Source organism: Equus caballus, chromosome 20 (assembly GCF_041296265.1).
Source record: "Equus caballus isolate H_3958 breed thoroughbred chromosome 20, TB-T2T, whole genome shotgun sequence".
Lineage (NCBI taxonomy): Eukaryota > Metazoa > Chordata > Mammalia > Perissodactyla > Equidae > Equus > Equus caballus.
In genome coordinates, this window is record NC_091703.1 from 63,989,893 (window position 1) to 64,010,925 (window position 21,033).

The 21,033-nt window shown below is 40.8% G+C and overlaps 1 protein-coding gene across 8 annotated transcripts in view; it reads left to right on the forward strand.

Moving 5' to 3' along the window:
- The first annotated feature begins 1,054 nt into the window (after positions 1-1,054).
- The window catches only part of ADGRB3 (adhesion G protein-coupled receptor B3), a 645,078-nt gene continuing 625,099 nt past the window's right edge, over positions 1,055-21,033 (forward strand). For 4 of the 8 annotated variants that reach the window (XM_014734522.3, XM_023625136.2, XM_070244801.1 and 1 more), the window contains exons 1-3: positions 1,055-1,800; positions 3,188-3,353; positions 4,457-5,228. In XM_014734522.3, coding sequence (XP_014590008.1) covers positions 4,472-5,228 — 757 coding nt within the window. In that variant the 5' untranslated portion in view covers positions 1,055-1,800; positions 3,188-3,353; positions 4,457-4,471. The remainder of the gene's footprint in view (positions 1,801-3,187; positions 3,354-4,456; positions 5,229-21,033) is intronic. The other 4 variants (XM_003363730.5, XM_070244800.1, XM_070244802.1 and 1 more) reach the window with 4 other exon arrangements.

Below are 21,033 nucleotides of genomic sequence, written 5' to 3' on the forward strand. Positions count from 1 at the left end.
ACTTTACACGAATTACCCAGTACGGTCTCCTCCCCCCACCCCACCGCACAAGATTTCAGCACTTGTTTTGCAAACCGCCAACTGCGTTTACAAGCAGAGACATAATCAGTAGGTGAATGACCTTTTGCAGCATGTATGTGAAGCTAGTTCATCAAATACTTGTCAGCCAACTGTCTAGGAGGCAAAAAAAAATAAACACATAAAGGTGGGGAGTGGTGGAAATTTATCCCTTTTTTCCTGCTAAATCGAGAATCTGGTAGTTTCTCCTCCCTCTCCTTTCCCCCGTTTCTTCCCACTCCCGTCCCCAAACCTGTTACTAGGGAAACTTGAAAAAGAATCAGATACATTAGGAACACAAAACAAAAGTTTAGACCCCACAACCATGATCCCATTGCCATGCAGAAAGCAATGCAAGATGCCCAACCTCGGTCGCCGCACCGCGGTGCTGACAAAGCCTGTATCTAGCCAGAACAAATAAGATGTTAATTGCAGCCTCGCTGAGAAAAACTAGGATTGTTCCGCCCGGAGACACGCCGCAGCTCGGGAGCCGAGGTGGTGCCCCCCGCGCTCGCCGCTGACCATCAATTCCTCCGAATCCCGCTGCTGAAATGACAGCTCGTCGGCTGCGACAGGTCCGCGCTAAAAGAAAGAAAGACCGTCAAGTCCTGTATTCACTTCCCACCCCGCCGAGCCGCCCTCCCGTCCTGCGCAGCCCCCAGGCCTCGCCTCCCAGAGTTTCTCTTACAGTCGCTCGCCGCCAGCCCCAGCGGTGGGAACTGAGGATGCACAAGCCTCCCAGACGCAGAAAATCGCGCTTTTGGGACGTGCTGGGTTTTGAGAAGCCGTGACAGGCAGGCGCACCGCGGCCAGGGCTGGAGCTCCGCCTGGCCCCCTCCCGCCCGCCGCCCCCTCGCCCGCGCACTCGCACCCGCCCGCGCCCTCGGGAGGGGCCCGAGCTCCGGGAGGGCGCAGCGGCCGCGGGGCGCGCGGGCAGCCTCGGGCCTGCCGCCGGCGCGGGGCGCGCGGGGCTCGGGGGCGCGCGGGGCTCGGGGGCGCGCGGGGCTGCGAGCACGCGGGTGGCCGGCGCGCCCGGGGAGAGCGAGCGCCGCGCGCCCCGCGCACGCCCGAGACAGAGCTTTACTATCTCGCTCCCTCTCGCGCCTCCCTCCTCGCTGGGCATTCAAACAGCTTTCCGACATCAGCAGCCGCGGATTTTTCCCTCTCCTTAGCCGCCGTCCGTCCATCAGTACCGGCGGGGGGAGGAGGCGGAGGGAGGGGAGCGGAGAGAGGAGACAGCCTAAGCCGAGCCTGGCGATCCGACCGCGGTCCTCCTGCGCTAAACCCGCCGCCCCGACCCGGCTGCCGGAGCCGCCGCCGCCGCCACTCAGTTCGCGTCTCAGCGATTTCTTTGCTTCTTGGCTCCTCGGTTTGTTGAGGGGTAGATTTGGCAAAACACATCCTCGCTCCTAAGCCACTTGCATTTTTTCGTTTTCTTAGAGTCTCTCCTCGGGGGTCCGTCCCCCCCCCCCCGTTGGAGCTTCGATTCAGTTGGATACGGCGTCAGGCTCGGGGGTCCTGGAGGCTTTTTTTTCTCCCACCCCTCTCCTCTTTGATTTCCCCGCATCTTTTCTTTTCTTATGTGTGCATTTAAAAAAATAAATCCTGATTTTTGAAGCTGAGCCGGGGAAAATGGGCAACGGTGATTGGGACCGAAGGGGAGTCTCTCCGTCGCTGTTGCTGGGACGCGTGCCTGTGCTGGTGTCTTAGAGCAAGAGCCTCCCAGAGCTTTCGGAGTGGAAGGTAAGGAAGGGGGTCCAGGGTCACCTTCCCTCTACCAGGGGTCGCCACCGAGGAGCTTGGGGCTAGGCGTTTGCGGAGGGAGGACAAGAAGGCAGGGCTGCTGCTGGCAGGTGGAGGGGCCGCGAGCAAACCCGCCTGTCTGCATTCACTTAAACGCCGCAGCTGAAAAGTTAGAGAAGTCTGGCTTTCAGGAGAGGCGCTGGGTCGGAAGGAACAGGCAGGGAGACCTAGAAAATCGGACGGTTGTGCGTGACTGGGGTAATTTGGGGGGGGGGCGGAATTTTAGGTTAGAAGGAAGTTAAGATAAGGGGAGGCAGTGGGTCTTCCATTGGGGAAAAAATTCAGTGGAGTGATGGCGCCGTCTAGGTTCGACTAAACTAAAGTGTCACGCAGAAAATCAGTTTGAGAATAGCTAAACTAAACGCCGGTTTGCTTCTCAGTGGGAGACACATAAAGAAAGAAATAAAAACATCCTTCAGACCTCAGTGGCCAGCCTTTAGACACCCCTCACCCCATTCTTTCTTCCTTAAAGAGGGAAATAAAATTGTGTGAACTGGCCTTGAAGTGGGGGGCTGTGGGGCGGGCAGAGTTCAATGATTCATTTTTGATTATTTAGGGTAAAACAAGACTCCGTAAACCAAAGCTTAATGGTGAGAATAAAGAGCATTCTGTTGAGGGGGCTCCCTTGAGCAGGCCTGAAAGTGAGATCAGAGCTGTTTCCTCGCTCTTTCTGAGCCTGGATGAGCACAGCAATGCAGACAAGCACTGTCGAATAAATGGAAGCAAAAGTACCGAATTTCATTAGGAAAAGAAATACGACCTCTTTTTGAGTTACCGATTATAAAACGAAGCCCCCTTTCATGGATGGAATTCCTAATTTAGACACTTATTGTCACATTGGCTCTCAACGCCTACACTCTATCCTGAAGAACACTGCGCAGACCTGCATTGCCTGCAAAGTGCTACAGCAAAAAAAAAGGGGAAATTATTTCCAGAATTTCCTACAACTTCCCCTATTTGTTAACCTTTAGATGCTCGTTGGCTTTATTTTCTCAGGAAGGAAGTGCATTATTCATTGAGCTGTGTGCTTGAAACAGACAACACTGTTTTGGTAGTCCCAACAGTTCTCGTTATTTTAAACTGCTGCTTTATAGAAATTTAGAGTTGGGGCTGCTTTTGCCTATAGCAAGACATAGAATGTGGATTATGATCTGGAGAATGCAGACCTGTCTTCAGTGACTTCAGTCCCTGGATCCCGTGTGCATGCGTTGGTGTGTGTTATGCAATGGGAAGGAAGTGGTTTTATCCTTTGGTTCAGAGAAGACCCAGGCAAAGACATGAAAACTCTTAACTATCTATGTGTCTGTATGTCTGTCTCTGTTTACAGAACAGTGGAAGAGACTGCAGCCTAAAGACTTTTAAAATTAACTTGGCATCACTTTTCTCAGCTCAAAGGCTAAACAAAAAAGCAGTGTCATTTATTCTAAGAAATAACTTCTTAAAGGTTAAAGCTGAAAAAAATTCAAGTTATTTTTGGATAACAACTTACAGAGGTAAATATAACCAAGGCTTACTTTCTTATGCAAGGCCAGGTTAGAAAAAAGAAAGTAGAGGAGCTGTGGAGCTGTTGTTGGAAAGGGAGCAGTTCCGTAACTGAAATCTGCTAGGAAAGAAAACGCTAGTATCTTTTATCTGCCATGTGTAAATCTTAAATTACAGTAGGTAACTCTAGATAAAATACCCATAATTAAAAAAAAAAAAAACATTTAAAAGAGTGAAGCCAGCTCAATTACTGTGGTTCCGGGATTTTTCACTGACATCGCCTTTGGATACAGATCCTAATACAGTGATCCACTTTACGTATCCCAAGAGGGCATGTCACATTGAAATGACGGCCCTAAATCCTGCTTTTCAATGGTGATGTCCAACAACGTCTTCCCTATGTCTCTACCCCTCCATGCCCTTTCTCAGATGATGGTTTTAAAATTCCATTCAGCCACATGAATGAATGCTGGTGATGGTATTTTTGCATGGAATTCCCCATCAGTTCCCACAGCAGCCCCTGCAAAGACAAGTAGGGGTATTTGGGAGATGCTATTTCATCTGCAACAAATTTTCATTTGTGCTTTTAAAATTGTGGCTATCGTTTATCGTAATTATTTTTCACATTTAAGAGAAAAGAAATAATGTGGTGACAGCTGTTCCCAGATTATCAGATTAGATTTTGTGTGCTGATGTTTACTGCAGGCAGAGGACTGAGGGAGACAGAAGGTTGTATAGGTTGCTTAAAAATATTTCAAAAATTAACATTTAGGCTATGGGATTTTAGAAAACATATTTTTCCTCTTCTTTCAATATAATCATAATAAACTTGGAGGAAATCTGATAGATAAATTAGAGCATTCCTATTAATAATCTGTTAAATATTTTTAAATCGAATGTAGAGAACTGGCCATTGTGAATGACCACGTGAGGGCGCTGTTCACACAGCAACAGATAATTTTCCGGCGTTATAAAATAGAAATTATCTGCCCTTCTTTTAAAAAGGGTTTTTTACTGAAATCTTGAAAACAGCTGGCTGTCATATTGGAAGGAGTTTCTTTTTCAATGTGCGTAGACTCCTACTTGCATTTTACTTTCATTGCCATTTTTACAGGCCAAATGACATAGGATGAAGGCTGTTCGTAACCTGCTGATTTATATATTTTCCACCTATCTCCTGGTTATGTTTGGATTTAATGCTGCCCAAGACTTCTGGTGTTCAACTTTGGTGAAGGGAGTCATTTATGGATCGTATTCTGTAAGTGAAATGTTTCCCAAAAACTTCACAAACTGCACTTGGACGCTGGAAAATCCAGATCCAACCAAATATAGCATTTACCTGAAATTTTCCAAAAAGGACCTTAGCTGCTCTAACTTTTCCCTCTTGGCTTATCAGTTTGATCATTTTTCCCATGAAAAGATAAAGGATCTTTTAAGAAAGAATCATTCTATAATGCAACTCTGCAATTCCAAGAATGCTTTCGTTTTTCTACAATATGATAAAAATTTTATTCAGATACGTCGGGTATTTCCAACCGATTTCCCAGGATTACAGAAAAAAGGGGAAGAAGATCAGAAATCTTTTTTTGAGTTTTTGGTATTGAACAAGGTGAGCCCAAGCCAGTTTGGTTGCCATGTATTATGCACTTGGTTGGAGAGCTGCTTAAAATCAGAAAATGGGAGAACAGAATCCTGTGGGATCATGTATACAAAATGCACCTGCCCTCAGCATTTGGGAGAGTGGGGGATCGACGAGCAGTCGCTGGTTTTGTTAAATAACGTGGTGTTACCCCTGAATGAGCAGACCGAGGGCTGCCTGACCCAGGAGCTGCAAACCACCCAGGTCTGCAATCTTACCAGGGAGGCCAAGCGACCGCCCAAAGAAGGTGAGTGCCCAGCAGAGAGGGGATGGAGGGCACTGGGGGCGGGGGATTGAGTTAAACAGGGCTCCAGCAGCGCAGGGCCTAATCGTTGCTCCTTTACTCTGTCATCCTTGGATTCATTTGATTTGTGATCTTCAGTGGTAAAGGTCTCTTAATCTAGTTTTAGGATTTCAAGATTTTAGAGATGGGGCAGGGAGGATGGGCTAGCTCTCAGCAGCATGCCCAGGAAATGCGGGTGGACTATTCAGGAGAAAAGAGACGCCGAAACGTGGAGTGAGTTTGAGTGGAGGTTGATGAGCAAGGAGAAGGAGGCCTTTATAGGCTGCAGCCCCGGGGGAGACCCACTCATACACTGTCACACATGACACCCGTGAAATGCATTTGTAGACTTCTGCCTTCGGCCCCAGCACAGCAAAAAGTCCCCATTCACTTCCTCTCTCCTTTCCCCTCTCTGACCCACGCTCTCATGCACGACCCCCTCTCCAGGTTTGAACTTGGGGCGCCAAGACTAAAAGGTGAAGCAAATTCAATAGCAAGACTGTTTGGACCCAAAGACTTTCTGACACGTGAACACAAGGGCGCCCCCTCTTCCGCAGGCCGGGGATTGTGTTTAAGATGCTCTGCACAGTTGAGCCCACGGGCTCGCCGCTCTTTGGTGGGTCAAGAACCCCACTGGGGGCGCACACTCTGGGGTCTCCTGGCCGTGAGGTCACGCAGGGGCAGCGAAGGAGGGCCGAGTTAAAACAGAGGCTGACTTCCCTCTTGCGTGATTTTTGCTCTTATCTTCTTGGTCTCCTGTTGATATACACCAGGAGAGAGGGAGCATGTCTGAGATGAGCTGGATGGAAAAAACAGTGCAACGGAAATGCGGAGGAAAAAGAGAAAGTAGGGGAGTGATTTATAGCTTCCACCCTGTCGCGGGTCGGGGAGCTCCCAGAGGATCTGAGCTTGTGGATTACGTTTAATAATACAAGAAAGCTACATATTTTGAGAAAATGACTTTCCTGTTTGGAAGGTTACTGGATGTGTTCCATTCGTTTGAGGACATGGCTGATACATACTCCTTCTTGCTCCCCAACCCTGCAACCAGAGAGTCTGTTGATTTTTTATGCAGGAAATGTTTTCTGATCGCCACAAAGATCCCTGTTTGTGGAAAGGGACAGACAAGCTCCAGTCCCTCTTTCTTCCCCCTCCCCCAACAGAAGTTGTCTTTGTGGCCAATATAAAATTGACACGTTGTTGGAGAATTTTCTTTAAGGGTAGCCAAGGCTTTGTAAGGAGGGGAGGGAAAGAGAGAGAGACGGGCCTGACTAGCTAAATGCGAATTCTCTGCCGAAGGCAGTTTGGGGGATGGGAATTATGCAGAGCGATGGTTGGAGCGGAAAAGATTTGTTAGGAATAAATGCAGGCTGATGGCAATGAGAGGGGCGAAACCCTTTCAGGTTTCCACAGGTCAGTGTTTTGCTAACAGCTGTGACTGAAGAAAACAAAGTGGTTTTAAATTACAGGAGTTCTTTTCTCTAGTAAAAATCCCAGAGAAGCACTTGCAACTGCGGGGATGGTATTTAACACCATTTAAAACTAATTAGAGTCCCTGAGAAGAAGAAGCTGCAGCACACGCTGAAAATGTGATGGTACAGGCTGGCTAATAAGACAATTAACGCCAGAAACTAGTTTTGGTTTGCTTGTTTTACTGTTGTTTTAATGAAATTTGGAAAATTTGTTTGTTCAGAGGTTAGAATTTTATCATCAAATTGACTGCTGATGACAGTGGAAAGTGAATCCAGCTTGCAACCCTTTTGTGTGAATGGTAGCAAGTGACAAAAAGTTGTTGTGTGCACATTTTTAAATGTGTGATTTTTAAAGATTTTGCTGGTCATGATCATGAGATGTGGCTCAGGACCATTCTGAGATTTATAGAATTTGGACTAGATAGCCATTTGTTTTGTGAATGACTAAGAATAAGAGCGATTTTAGACATTAGATGTATAAATCATGTGGGAGAATGTATATTTCTTTTGGCTAATTAGCTGGCAAAATGAGAAAGGAATACCACCATAGACAAATAAATAATGATATTCAAATTGTTAGCATGGGAATAGAGCTGAACCAAGAAAAGTTTATATAACAAGGGAAGGATATATGTTGTATCGGTAAAATTGCAGAGCCTGTATTCTCTGTATTTGAGATTTGTGCTCTTTAATTGTTTGGGTATTCTGAGTCAGAAAGGCAGGGATAAGTAATTCCTGATGACATAATTGTAGCTGATGCATTTGTAAGTAATTCTTATAAAATATATACAGCACTCCTTACCTCATCCAAAGAAGGCCTTTTAGGCTACACTGCATTGTAGGAAAGGCATGTGAAAATCTGCAGACTCTTAACTTACTCAAATTTATGGAAAGCATATTAAATCTTAAATATTTGGTATAAATAATATATAAAATCTTATGAAAGAATTATTTAATACCATTTCAAATAAACTATCACATAATGATATTCACAGGGCTCGAGGTCAATAGTTACATATAATTGTGCTACTCATGTCTAATTTTATTCTAAAATATCTTCACTTTATATGGTAACATGTAATCCCAGCTTCTAAAATGAGATTTTAAAAATTCCACTTATACTTTGTATTACTTTATGATTTTGATTTTTTATGGAAAATTAGTCAAACTCTCCTGTAAGTCATTAAGGGAATAAATACAAGATTATTCTGCACAGTATTTGACTCCCATTTTATTCACCATAGTGAGTACTGACCCAGAAAACCTTGAGTAGAAATATTTTCCACGTTTGTTACATCATAGAAGTGGCACAAATTTGACAAAAGAGTCTTTACACTCAGTAGATGCAATTCCAGATTGTTTTGTGTGATGCTAATGGTGATGGCAAAGGTATACCAAATGCTGAGTATTTTCAATGCGTCCATTGGAATCACAGAATCATATTTAGTTATTATTTGAGAAAACTATAGGCTCCCAGGAATGGGATGTCAATTTTGAGATAGGATTTCTACTGAAATGTTTCTTAATAATACTTTCAGGGACTGAAGATTTCATAGCTAGAAAATGCCAAGAAGAAAACTATCACTGTTTGTAGTGACAACACCAACAATTGCACGTCATCTTGAATACACGATAAAAGTAAATTATTGGACTGAGGCTTCACCGCAGGGTTAAAGTTTTGTACATTCAAGTATCTTCCTATTTAAGATCATACTTGACACTGGCATGTAATTGTAGAAACCCATTCCCTGATTTTTATGTGACATTTTGAAAATTATGAAAAATTTTGAAAAAATTTCAAAATAATTTTTGAAAAATTTGATAAAAAAGTAAATCGACCAAATGAAGCATTTTAAAAATAATAACGTCTTATTTCAGGCAGCTATTTAAAAAGAAATTGTGTGCATATTGTGTATATAACTTTTATTTTAAAAGAAAACTGGAATAACGTTGCTGTTTACCTCATTTTCAGATATAAGTCTGAAGAGAGGCTGGCATTTATTCCTGAGGTCTTTATTATATTTTATAGGACTCTTTTACCAAAGGTAATTGTGGGCTATATGGCTAAAATATGAAAGGTGAGATTAGATCTTATTTCTTACTCCTTTGTTTAAAATAAATAATTAAAGCAGTTAGGGCAGAAGAATTCCACCCCGGGGTCTCTAAGTCACATAATCAGCCTTAATGGAACCTTTGTTTTCTACTTACATCAATGGCGCTACTTATGTGCAGGGAGGTTGGGAATCCCTGTATAGATTCCAGGAAATCTGAATACACACATTCATTTGTCTTTTCATTCTGCTTCTTCTAATCCTTGATATTCTACCACCCAAGGGAAGTGTAAAATCTAGCTCGAGTTGGTGTGTGTTTGCATCTTTACGCACATATTCTTCGTCTAGAACAATTTGTGTCTCTCTCAGTGTTCTCATTTCTTCCTCCCTTTGCTCGTTTTGCTCTCGTCATTGTCTGAGCCACCTTCCACCTTGCTCTCTACCTTCCATTGATCTTACTTCCTTTGTAAATGACCGCCATGAGCCCACACCCTTTATCAGGATGTAGAAAGATAGACTGAGTCTGTTGTTCCTTGAATCAGAGCCTGACAGTTGCCCTGTCCCTTGGCTGGATCCCATAGGCCTTTGCATGTACTGTACTTCTCTTCTAGCATTTATCATAATGCAGTGTATCGTCCATTTATATTTCTGTCTCCCTCCACTAGACTTGGGAATTCCTCAAGTATAATGACTGGGTCTTTGAATTGTCTAGAACAGTCTTAACAGAGCTTCAGTAAATATTGGTTGAAGTGAATGTTAAATGAATAAAACAAAAAAAGATCTCCAGAGGAAAGATAGCAATAAATTGGTACTATCAAAAGAATAAAAATACATCATTTTGGGAAAGCAGCCACCTTTTACTTTCTCTTTTTTTAGGGCAAGATGGCTACCATTTATATAATTTCCAGTTCCATTAATGTATTATTTATACCAGCTCCTGATCTCAAGGTATTATTTAATAATGTTTTTAAAAGAACAAGAAGAATGCAGTCATTGAGCAATATTCTTACTTTCATATATATTTATTTTAAGAGAGTAATGATAAATATAACTTTCTATACCTGGCTGTATACAAGAAAAGTGATAAGAGAATTTGCCAGTTCTGTCTGTTTGTCTTCATTGCTCTCTGCTTTTCTCTCTTCTGACTGTAACATTGCTTCTACGGTAAGGACCCTTCCCAAATCCTCTCTTCCACAGTTTGAGGAGAGATATATGCAAACCTTTTCCAAGAAAGAGCAAAAGAATATTTTCATGTCAAGTTCAGTGCTTCTGTGTCCTCTCCTGGTCATGATCTATAAATACTGTGATAGTAGAATATTACTAAAATTGTAGGCCTGGTCAAGTAAAATGCCGTAATTTTTAGTTTTATCATTTTAGAGTTTTGTCAAACAGTTAGGGAGTAGCTCATACACATAGTAGGTGATGAACCACAACTCCATTACATGGCATCATATTATTTGGAGACTATAAATAGTAACATGAAAATTTGTGTGCCCAATGCATGCATGTCATACTTGCACACGTGTGCCAAGATGCATATTTCTGTGGGTTTTTATGATAGCTATGGAATAAATATACTGCAGGTTAGTCTTCTTCCAAAACTGAGATGGGAATTTTACTTAGAATCCAGCTTCATGCCTGACTTTATTTACTTCATTTCGTAATAGAAGCAATTTTATTATTAAACTGAATACTTTTGTAAAGTATAATATTCTTTAGAATCAGTGTGCTATATATTACCTATAAAAGTCATCTTGGCCTTGGATCTGAAATCAATGTTCTTTCAAAAATTAACTTTTCTTACTTTTTCAAAGTAGCATGCTCTGGGTTTTAAGGTCCTGAACCAGAGAGAGCTGAGTTTGAATCTGCTCTTCCTCATGCCTGTGTTATTCTGTGTTACTGCTTTCCCCTTCTCAGATTAGGTTAGTAATACTTGTTTCTCAGGGCACAGGAGGACAGGAAATGACGTCATGTATTTTAAAAAACTCTAATGAAATTAATGGCTTGGAATACTTTAGTTCCTGTCAGCCCTGTGGAAATTTGTTCCCAATTCAATTAACTAATAAAAATCGGAGAGGTATTCAATTTTTCTAAGTGTGTCACTTCTTTGAAATGAATGAAAAGGGATGTTTTGGTGTAAGATGTACTTGGGTCCCTACAGTGACTCAGCCGACCAGTAGCATCTTTGACAAGTGACTGAGCTGGGCTGAGCTCGACTCGTTAACCTGCCGTAGCAGAGCGTTCTGTTAAATGAGGTTGCACACGTGAAACACTTGGTCTATTGCTCTAGCTATAGTAGGTCCTCAATTTCGTTGTTGAAACCTCTTTTTTATTCTTATCTTTTGGCTATAACTGATAGAGAATTGGTAATAAATAATGAAGGAGCTTGTCCTTTAATATTTGAACTTATTTAGCAGTTTAGGGCATTTGACAAGGGATCATTAAGCCTCTGGAATGTATGTCTGTTTTGTATGAGATGAAGGAAAGGCGGCATTGCCGTACCTTTGTGTTGGTGGAGGCGTGACTAATTCAGCAAATAGATGGAGCTCATGGTGGGTGAGTCATCCTGGGCCTGGGAAGCTGTCCTCTGGATATCATTGCTGAGAGCCTGCAAAGCCATTTAAATTAAACAGTTTCCAAGTATTTTATTCTTTGCCACATTATGCAAAATTAAGTTCATGTTTTGAGATCTGTTTTGAAAAGGAATTATCTTGAAATATATGTCCATTATAGCCAGATGGGAAAAAGTAGGACTTTTTGGAATTTTTTCCACCGAATTGTTACCAGTTATTACAGACCAGTGAACCCCAAGATTCCCCCAAAATCTTACATATTCAGATACTGAAAAGAAAACAAAAACTTTTGTTAGTACTCATTTGAAGATTCTGATATTTTCTTAAAGCAAAATTAGAAAATGCCATCCAAGAGACTCCATAAAATGCTAAATGCTGTGTTCAATTATCTTTCAACTGTCATTCAGGAATTTTGCTCACTTGCAGAGAATGACCTGTCTACATATCTGTTAAAGGTTAATAAGTCCTGTATTTCAGGTTTGCACAGAAAGTGCAATAAGTAACAAATTTATAGTAAATACATCAGTAGGCATCTGTTTATCTCAAAATTAATTGAGTGAATAAAAGTCATTTCTGAAATCTGATGTGGTTGCTGATATATATTTTTCCCATAACCAACCCCCAACACATAGTCATTATGCTTGAAACAGGTTATAAGATATGAATGTAAAATGGCTACTGTTTGAATGCAAATGTATGAATGCAAATGGCTACCATGTTAAGTGAAATAATCTACCCTCTAACATAATCCTGGATATTATATTCTCAAATTATTTCTTCTAGATAACGAGTTTCATTGGGGACAGAGAATTGTTTGGGAAAATAGAACAAATATGTGCATGGAAAAGACATTAGAACACTGATGGAACCAGATTACAACATTTAGAATGCAATTTAAATGCGCTCAGACATAATACAAAGCATTAAAACAATTATGGACTCAACCAGAGAAAGCTACCTTGGTGAAATCACTTTTTAGCAATAAATATGTTAAGGTGATAGCAGTGTCACAGAAAGATTTGCTCTCCTGGGTAATTCATACTGGGTAAGTAGTATACATTATTCATTTCATGACATTTTTACTGGTGTTCCTCCTTTTTAAGGTAATTGTAAAAATTTGATAAAAAATTAATTTCTGCACTTGCAAATCTAAATAGTAATAATTTGTTCTCCAGTAAACACATTTTTAAAGAGAAACATCATCTACATATCACTGCTAAGACAATAAAGAAGTAAAATGGTTTATAAATTGAAGGAATATAGTAAAGTCTAACTTTGAGCAGGTGCTCTCCCGTTTGCAAAGCCCTATCGCAGATACTGATTTATTTGGGCAATCGCTGTGTGAGGCCTATGCTGTTGGCTCCATTGACTTGTGCTGAGTATACAGAACAGCCTAAGTACTGTGGTCTCCCTTTCTCTAAAAATTTTAATACAAATTGGTTCAAATGAAAAACTAGAGAATTTCAGAGCTATGGTCTTCTCACTCCCTCTGTTTCTAGAGCGTTTGAATCCGAGTCACCAATTCTCAGTCATAAAGGACTTTGGGCGTTAACCAGACCAGATCTTCCTGATTAATGGAATCCCAATCTGCAAACATATGATGGAACATCATTTCAACTGAACATAACTGTTCTTGGAGTTTACATTCAACACCATCTCTATAATGTAAAAGAGACCCCCTCATTTAGGACTGTTTCATAGATTTAAGCAGTAAAAAGAAATTACTTGGCGTCTAGCCAGGACAATAATCAGAGTATATTTTGCTGTGCTACTGAATGCAGACCAGTCTCTGCAAGTTAAAGCTTTCATTCATTAGATTTTTGTTCTATTTGGTGTATATTATTTAAGCAAATGTGATGTAGGTCTCAAAAAACTATTGACCTTCAGTCTAAGCTCATTAAATTGAAAGAACAATGTGTTTCAAGCTTAGAGTCTGTCTCGATTTACTAAGTCGATTTAGCAAGATCCTTCTTGGGTTTTCATCTCATTATCATTTTCTAGAGAAATATGCGTTTTGGAGAAATAACGTCATCTTACATTCGTTAGTTCTTCTGTGGTACACAGAGGAATGTTGTTGAGGGTGGGTGAAGAGCTGAGATCAGGGCCCTCTGCCTCTATGGAAAGTCACAGCTTCTGTCGGGTGGGCTCACCTCTGAGTCTGGCAACCACTCTCTCCTATTCCCTAGGCTTGTGGGTAGTAATGGTTCCCACTGTTTCTAACCCCGGGCACTGTACCATCTCTCCTTGGTTTCTCCAAGCACTATCCATGCTTGATTCTCTTAAGTTGCCTTAGTTGGGGGCACCATCTGCTTCTTACTGGGACCCTGACTAATAGAGGGGTGTATAATTTTGGTGGTGAGGTCATTTCTGACTACTTATGACATTGGTCTGAAACCGCTGGTGTTTTAAATTTCAATACTTCCTTTTAATGTGCAAAAGGTCTTCTGTACTAATTAGTACTTCTACAGATTGGCATAGAGAGCAGCCCAAGTAAACAGAGAAAGAAAGAATAATAATTTAATGAACTGAGTTAATGAAAATTAAAATCACTTAGCCATTTTATTTTTAGCTCAGTTGAAATGATATTTTTTACATTTAATGCTCACTCAGTATCGGTTTGTGTTCATCTTAATAACTCGATTGAGTGTAGACCCTCCAGGTGTTTTTTCAGCAAGGCTGTTGGTTTTTTGATTGTTTGGCTTGTTTTTAAGTTACGTAATACGTATACATTCATATACATCATATACACATTTCTTTCAGTGTTCATGTGACCCCAGAATATTTGAATGGGCTTGGACAGTCAGAGAAGTTTCTGAGTTGATAATTAAAAACAAATAACTTTAAGCCTCCCATATGAAACATAGAAATTCCTGACAGATTAAGATTTAGTTCTAAATTGGTATCATTATAAAATTGGAAATATAAAATGAAAGCAGGGTCTCAGTTGCTAATCCAAGTTTCATTTTGCCTGTTAATTTCAGTCTCTCTCAAAGCAAAATGAAGACAAAACACACTCAAAGCATCATTTTCCTTCTTTGTTTCGTTTCACAAAAGGAATTGAGGCAAAGTTTGCCCAAGTTTGCCCTTAGAGTTTCATAAAGAAAATTATTTTTTACTTTTTCTCTGTGTTTATCTATTTGTTGCCTTTCACATCAAGGAAGGATCCTGAGAGGAACAGGTGAAATAACTTGCAAAACCGCCCCCCCCAAACAGAAAAAACTACCGTCTTTTTCTGAACTTCTCTTGAAAGAGAACTTTATGATTTTTTGAATAGGTAATACATAATAAATATTATACTGGGTGCTTTGAGAAATATTTCTTGTTTGCTACTCATAATAATTGTAATGTGGAAAAGAGGGCACCTTGGGAAGACAAAAATCTGTTTACTTTATATAATCTTTCCACATAAATCTGGCAGGCTTTCAGAGCCCTGCTTCTGCACAGTAGACTGAGAAATTTCAGTTTATTTTGGCTTCCCAGGGAGGTCAGCTTCCTTTACAGATGTGTCAGCCTGTGGTCAGCTCTCTTTGGCTGGCCTTGGTTTTTGTAGCTTGAAGGGCAAACAGTATGTATCTTTTAAGTGGTGCCTGAGAAATTAACCAAGTACAGTGGTGGTGGGTTTTTTTCTTTTTTAATGCTCTTTACTTTCAAATATGGTGAAGTAAATAGCTGTGGAGCACACTGTTGAACACCTTAGCCTGTGATATATTAAAATCTGCCCTTCCCTGCAATTTTCTCATGACTATACTGTGGTGTGCAGCTGCTGATAAACAGCACATGTGCGTTGGAGGCATAATAAATGTTACCTGTGCTTGCCTCTGGCCTCTGCATTCCCGAGACCACAGAAACCACAGACAGGGCAGGAGGGGAGTTTGGAAGCAGGATAGAAATTGATCCACTAAGTAGTAAGAACTGATGAAGGCGGAAGAAACACACACATGTAGCATGTGAATTAATACAACTTTTTTTTCTTAGCAGTGGAGCATTTTTTCTAAATAAAAGCCAATATATAACACAGATTTTAAAAAATAGAGCTGCTTGGGTAGAAGTGGCCAGGAGGCCGGGAGCCGTGCATGGTCAGCCTCTCCTCTCCTCCCACGTTGGCTCCAGAGGCAGCTCTGCTCGAAAAAACCGCGGCGGAACTATAAATCTTAGAAGCTTCCGTGTGGAGCCACATGTGAGAAATTAATGCTAGAAACCTGCTTCCTTAGAGAAACTAATATTTCCAGTGTTATGATCACCAAGAACGTGTAAGAACTGCCGTTGTGTTTTTGGTGCATTTTGCTTAGAAGAAAAATCATCATTTGTGTGGGCTCCTCTGGCCCACGGATCTGTGCTTCCTTTTCTCCGTGCCCTGCTCCTCCCCACCCCACACGGTAGGCACGGTGCCTCGCGCAAGCCCTCAGCCTGCTCTCGTGCCTCTCAGGCAGCTTCGATGCCTTCCAGGCAGCATCCCATGAGCATTCTCTGTCACCTTTCTGCCATGTCATCCAGTCAGGTGGGCATCTGCTGTCTCCTGCCAGGCTTTAGCGTCTCTGCCGTTGGCTTGAGGACTTCAGTATAATGAAATCATGCTGTGTTTAGACCAGAGGTGAGACCCTCACCCCTTCTCCTGTCTCTGTCACACTTGTCTGATAAGAAACCTGCTCATGACCCATCTCTAGTGCCTGTTATGTAAACGCGTCCATCAGTCTCCCTGGAGTCAGTTCCGTGGCTCCTTGTGGGGCCTCAGGATGAGCGTGACAATTCTCCATCTTTCTCTCTAGTTTTCTGAATCCTAAACCTCTTCCACTCTAGGTTCCCAACCCTTCTGTACATTTGCTATTCCAGTCATATTTCTTGCTCACACACTAGGTTACCTAGGTAAATAAAAATGTTATTTTAGAATTTCTTTGGATCAATTAAAGTTAAATTGACAAATATTCAGAAGCCCTAATTTTAAGTCTTTATAAATGTAATTTATTTGAGTGTTATTTGTTCTCTCTTCCTTATTGTTTTGTTAATCGCCAAATAGTTCAGTTGCAAACTGTCAAACTACTTGGAATAAACTAGTTACTAGGGCACTGAAAATTATTTTGAGACGTTTGATTGTTCACATGTAATGGAAATCCAGAACTGAAGAGAGCTTATTAAAACAACAACAAAAAGCTTGTTAACATTGACGTTCCATAGATAGGAGTGGATAATTGAGGTGTCATTAATGTTCTTCATCAAATAGTTCCAGCCTTCTACCATTCTGAGCACACGTAGGAATTGTGTTCCTGGACCACTTGTGGTTGGATGGGGTCATATGAATGGCTCTGGCCAATGAGTTGGGAGCAAAAGTGACATTTGTCGCTTCTGAGCTGGATCATTTCATTGCTGGAGTGAGACCAGGAAGGTCTCTACCTCTGGTGCTAAGACCTGTACCAAGAGAGAAAGGGCTCCTCTGTCAGCCTGAGTCCTAAAATGACTGAAATGAGGGGAGACCCCTGCCCCATGCCCTTGCCCATCTGTAATGGTTGTGATGCACGAGCAAGGAACTTTTTCTGTTTTAAGACCGTGGGAATTTGGGGTTTGTCTTTGTTACTGCAGCCCAGCCTGCAGTCTAAGTGATGCGGTGTCTAGGGGGTGGTGCTGATCGATAGTGCTAAAGGTGATCAGGTGCACGGGGATGTGACACAGCCGTGACGCTGCTATGGCTGTGTCCGTCTATGAGATTCTGGGGGGAGGAACTCACCTACATATTCTACAATGTACTCTGGAGTAGCTGTATTTGAATTTATTGCCAGCAAAACTCTGGAACTCATTTTAGGTATTCTTTATCAATATGTTATTGTTTTAGCCTAATTAAAATTAATACTAAAATAACTATGATAACTGTATGTTTATATTACAAGAAACCATTCTTTCAACACTTATTTAAAAAATTAATGAGTTTTTCTATATTTTCAAACTTACCTAGAACAGAGACTATTGTGGTCTTTTGCCGAGTCATGCTTGTCACAGAACTAAGTAGAAAACATTCATGTTGGCTGGTAATTTTTGCTAAAAGATAAAAACTTGTCCTACTCCCTTCCTCTTTGTCCTCCCTTCCTTTCTCTGTTTTCTTCCTTCCCTTCCTCCCTCCCTTCCTCCTTTGTTCTCTTCTTCCTTTTTTTCAGATACTTAGGCTGTGATTTACAGATGTTGATCTAGATTCCATATTGCAGTAATGTCTACAGACTCTGTTATCAATATACGTGTAGGTGTTTGTGGTAAACAGATATTTCTGTGGTTCTTCATGGGGAGCTTGTAATTACTTAGGAAGCACTGCTTCATTAATCTTAACAATTTTCCTGCGAGGTTAATTATGTAGCAATAATTAACGTCCCCTTTGAGTAGGTGGGCTTTTGTCACTTTGAGAAGCATTCTTGCCTCCCACGAGAGGCTGGAGGGCAGGTCGGCTGCTGTGAGCTGTACTCTGTGGGATCCTTAGCGGGCGTGATGAGCTCTTCGCCAGGTTAGCGGTGCACCGGCAAGTTCTGCTCTGCTGGCCCTGCCTTCCAGTGTTTCCCCAGCTTTCTTGTTCTCAAGAAGTTTGGATTATGCTATGCTCGTTAATTATAAGAGACACGCTCCAGGACTCAAAGAGGCATATACAGGCCATTTAGCAACTGAGAAATTAAAACAAGAGCAACAACAAATACTTTCTGGGTTTTTTTTCCATCTTATATTGTGTTCTGAAGAAAATCCAGACGTGGAGCAAATTGTCAGTTCCCTTCCCATGTGTTTATATCCTACAGGGCCGCACACGTACGCATACTCACTTATCCATGAATTTGTGGTATTGGATGCCCAGAGCTATTATAAGCATAGATGATTTGAAAAGATAAACATATTCCAGTAGTTTGAGAGTATATTTCCTGTTAAACTGCATTCACTAACTAAATATTTACTAAACAAATCTAACTAGAGTGACTTATGAGAAGATCATAGGAATGACAAAGAATAAACATACCTTTTGCAATGGAAGCTTTAAACTTTAAGTAGATTTGTTTGAAATTTCAGGTGGAGTCTTTTTAATAAACACATTCAGAACAGTATTCTGTGGATCTTCTTGGATACCTGAAATTAAAGTTTTACTTAGAATTAAAGAGTAAATCATTTGCCAAGCAGGTTTCTAAAAGTTGAAAAGAAATTTCAAAAGTGAACAATTTACTTTTACATTTCTGCAAAATGCACATAGATCATGTTATAACAAATGAACACTCTCTTAAATTGTCTTTAATCATTGATTATTTTCTTCCTTTGGAACTTTGTTACGTACTAGATCCCACGCATCCCACAGCCATAAATTCAGCTTTGGATTTTAGATATTTCCTGAGAGAACGTAGTTTTAATGTGAAACAAAAATTGCTGCAGGAGCCAACGTTTCCTAGTAACGAAGAGTCAGACTCTGGGTTCAAATCTCGTTTTCTCCACTTCTGAGAATGTTCCGCACCTCTCTAAACCTCACTTCTTTCTCCTGAAGAGGTGATTATCTTAGTGAGGTAATTGAGAGATTGAATGAGATAATTAATGTAAAAAGCTTAGCATGATTCCCCGATTTTGTGGTAGAGGCTCAATAAATGTTAACTTTCATTAATTAGATGATTCTGGAACTCTTTACTGGATTAGGTTTCTTTAAGACAACAAGTAAAATTTTGATTCATAATAAAAAATAATCGATTTATTTAATTGACCTCCGAGAAATTAAAATGCCTCCTGAATCGCTTAGCCTACAGAAATGCACTCTGTGGGGCTGGCCCCGTGGCCGAGTGGTTAAGTTCGGGCACTCCGCAGCAGGCAGCTCAGTGTTTCGTTAGTTCGAATCCTGGGCGCGGACATGGCACTGCTCATCAGACCACGCTGAGGCAGCGTCCCACATGCCACAACTAGAAGAACCCACAACGAAGAATGCACAACTATGTACCGGGGGGCTTTGGGGAGAAAAAGGAAAAAATAAAATCTTAAAAAAAAAAAAAAAAAAAAAAGAAATGCACTCTGTATCTTTAATCCCTTATTCCCTCTGAATACTCATGTTCCTGAGAGAAACAGGCTAGTTAAGCTGCCATATCCGTTCTCCTTTACTCCTCATTTCAAAAATGAACCACTCTGTTCACAACATCATCATTTTCCCTCTTAAAATGGACTGGTCAGTGCTGTGCACAGATTGTTTGACAAAGGGTGATTGCCCCGAGTGATTCTCTCCTGAAGACCCAGATGCGCTCTAATCAGAAAGCAGTGTTGATTCTATTTGTCTGCCTAAGCAACTTCATCTTCTGGGTATTTTCCTGAAAATATTTATGTCCCTTTGGTTTAGTCCTTTCTGCATAATATTATGGTTTAAATGGGTTCACATTATATCGGTTAGGTCAAGTTAAAGTCTATATTTCGATTTCTTTCTAAGAACTGGTATGCATGTTAAAATCAAGCAAACTGTAATTACGTCTTGCCCTGCGATGACTCCATTTTCCTTCTGAGCAATCAGATCTCCTAGAAAAAGATCTTGCTGCCTGCTTTTAAAATTTGTTTTAAGGCTTAATGTAAGAAAATATCAATAAAATATAAATCCATATTATATTTTTCAAAAGACCCTAGTTTTTTACTTTCGATTTTGTCAAACTTTTACTTTTGCCATTACAAGCAAGAGAATTAGCAACGTGACATTAGATTTTAGCTCTCTCTAGTCCTTTGTATTTGGAAGAGCGCTTAGATTAAAAGACTGAACAACTGTCCTCTGGCTAAGACTTGCCATCACCATCTGAGCACCTGCAGGCGAGCCCCCTCATCTCTCAGAGACAGCTTCAGTTTGCTCAGTTATAAACAGAGAAATGATCATGTGAAACTCGTAGGACTGGATGGAAACTAAAACGTGAAAGCCATTTAGAAAATGGAAAGTGGCATCCAAAAATGTTGTTGTACTTGTTATTGCCAACATTAACTTGTAGATTTGGTGAAGTTTATTAGTTTAGTCCATTGGCATGTATATATGTGAAATAACGGTCCTGTCCTATGATAGTAAACATCAAAAATTGTTGGATTAATTGTTGGGCTTGGCATTTGTAGGTAAGACCTTGATTTTCTGTCCTTGGGAAAATGCTCTATTCTCTTGGCTTTTCTTTGTATTTTCTCTATCAATGGAAGCAATGACAGTTTGAGCTTCACATTTAGACAGTGCAATTTGATTGCCAGCCCTGCCTTCCTCTAGCTTTGTGACCTTTGGCAGTTTGTTTCATATTTGTGGACCACATTTATGTGTCTATAACATAGAGATCATCTCTATGCCATTTCCTTTCTTTCAAAGGTAGTCTATACAAAAAAACAATACTAAGATTTATGCATGCGTAATGTGGAAGTAGTCAGTTCAGGTTTTTTTAAGTAATCAAAAACCTTAAGTTTTAGGCTGCCCACAGTAAATTAAAGTATGACTTCACTGCTGTTCAGCTCTAGCTTTCCTCGTCTTGGGATGAAGATCAGAAATATAATGAATCATTGCATAATAAGCTTCCACTCTTACGTCAGTCAGATAACCAATTTGAAAATAAACACATCCTTTCTTTTTCGTGGGAAAGTCAAAAGTTTGCATTGGAGGAGAATGAGTACAGATGAATGCTGTGGAAAAGTTATCCCAAGTGCCAAAAAAACTGGGAAAAAACTATAATTTTACAGA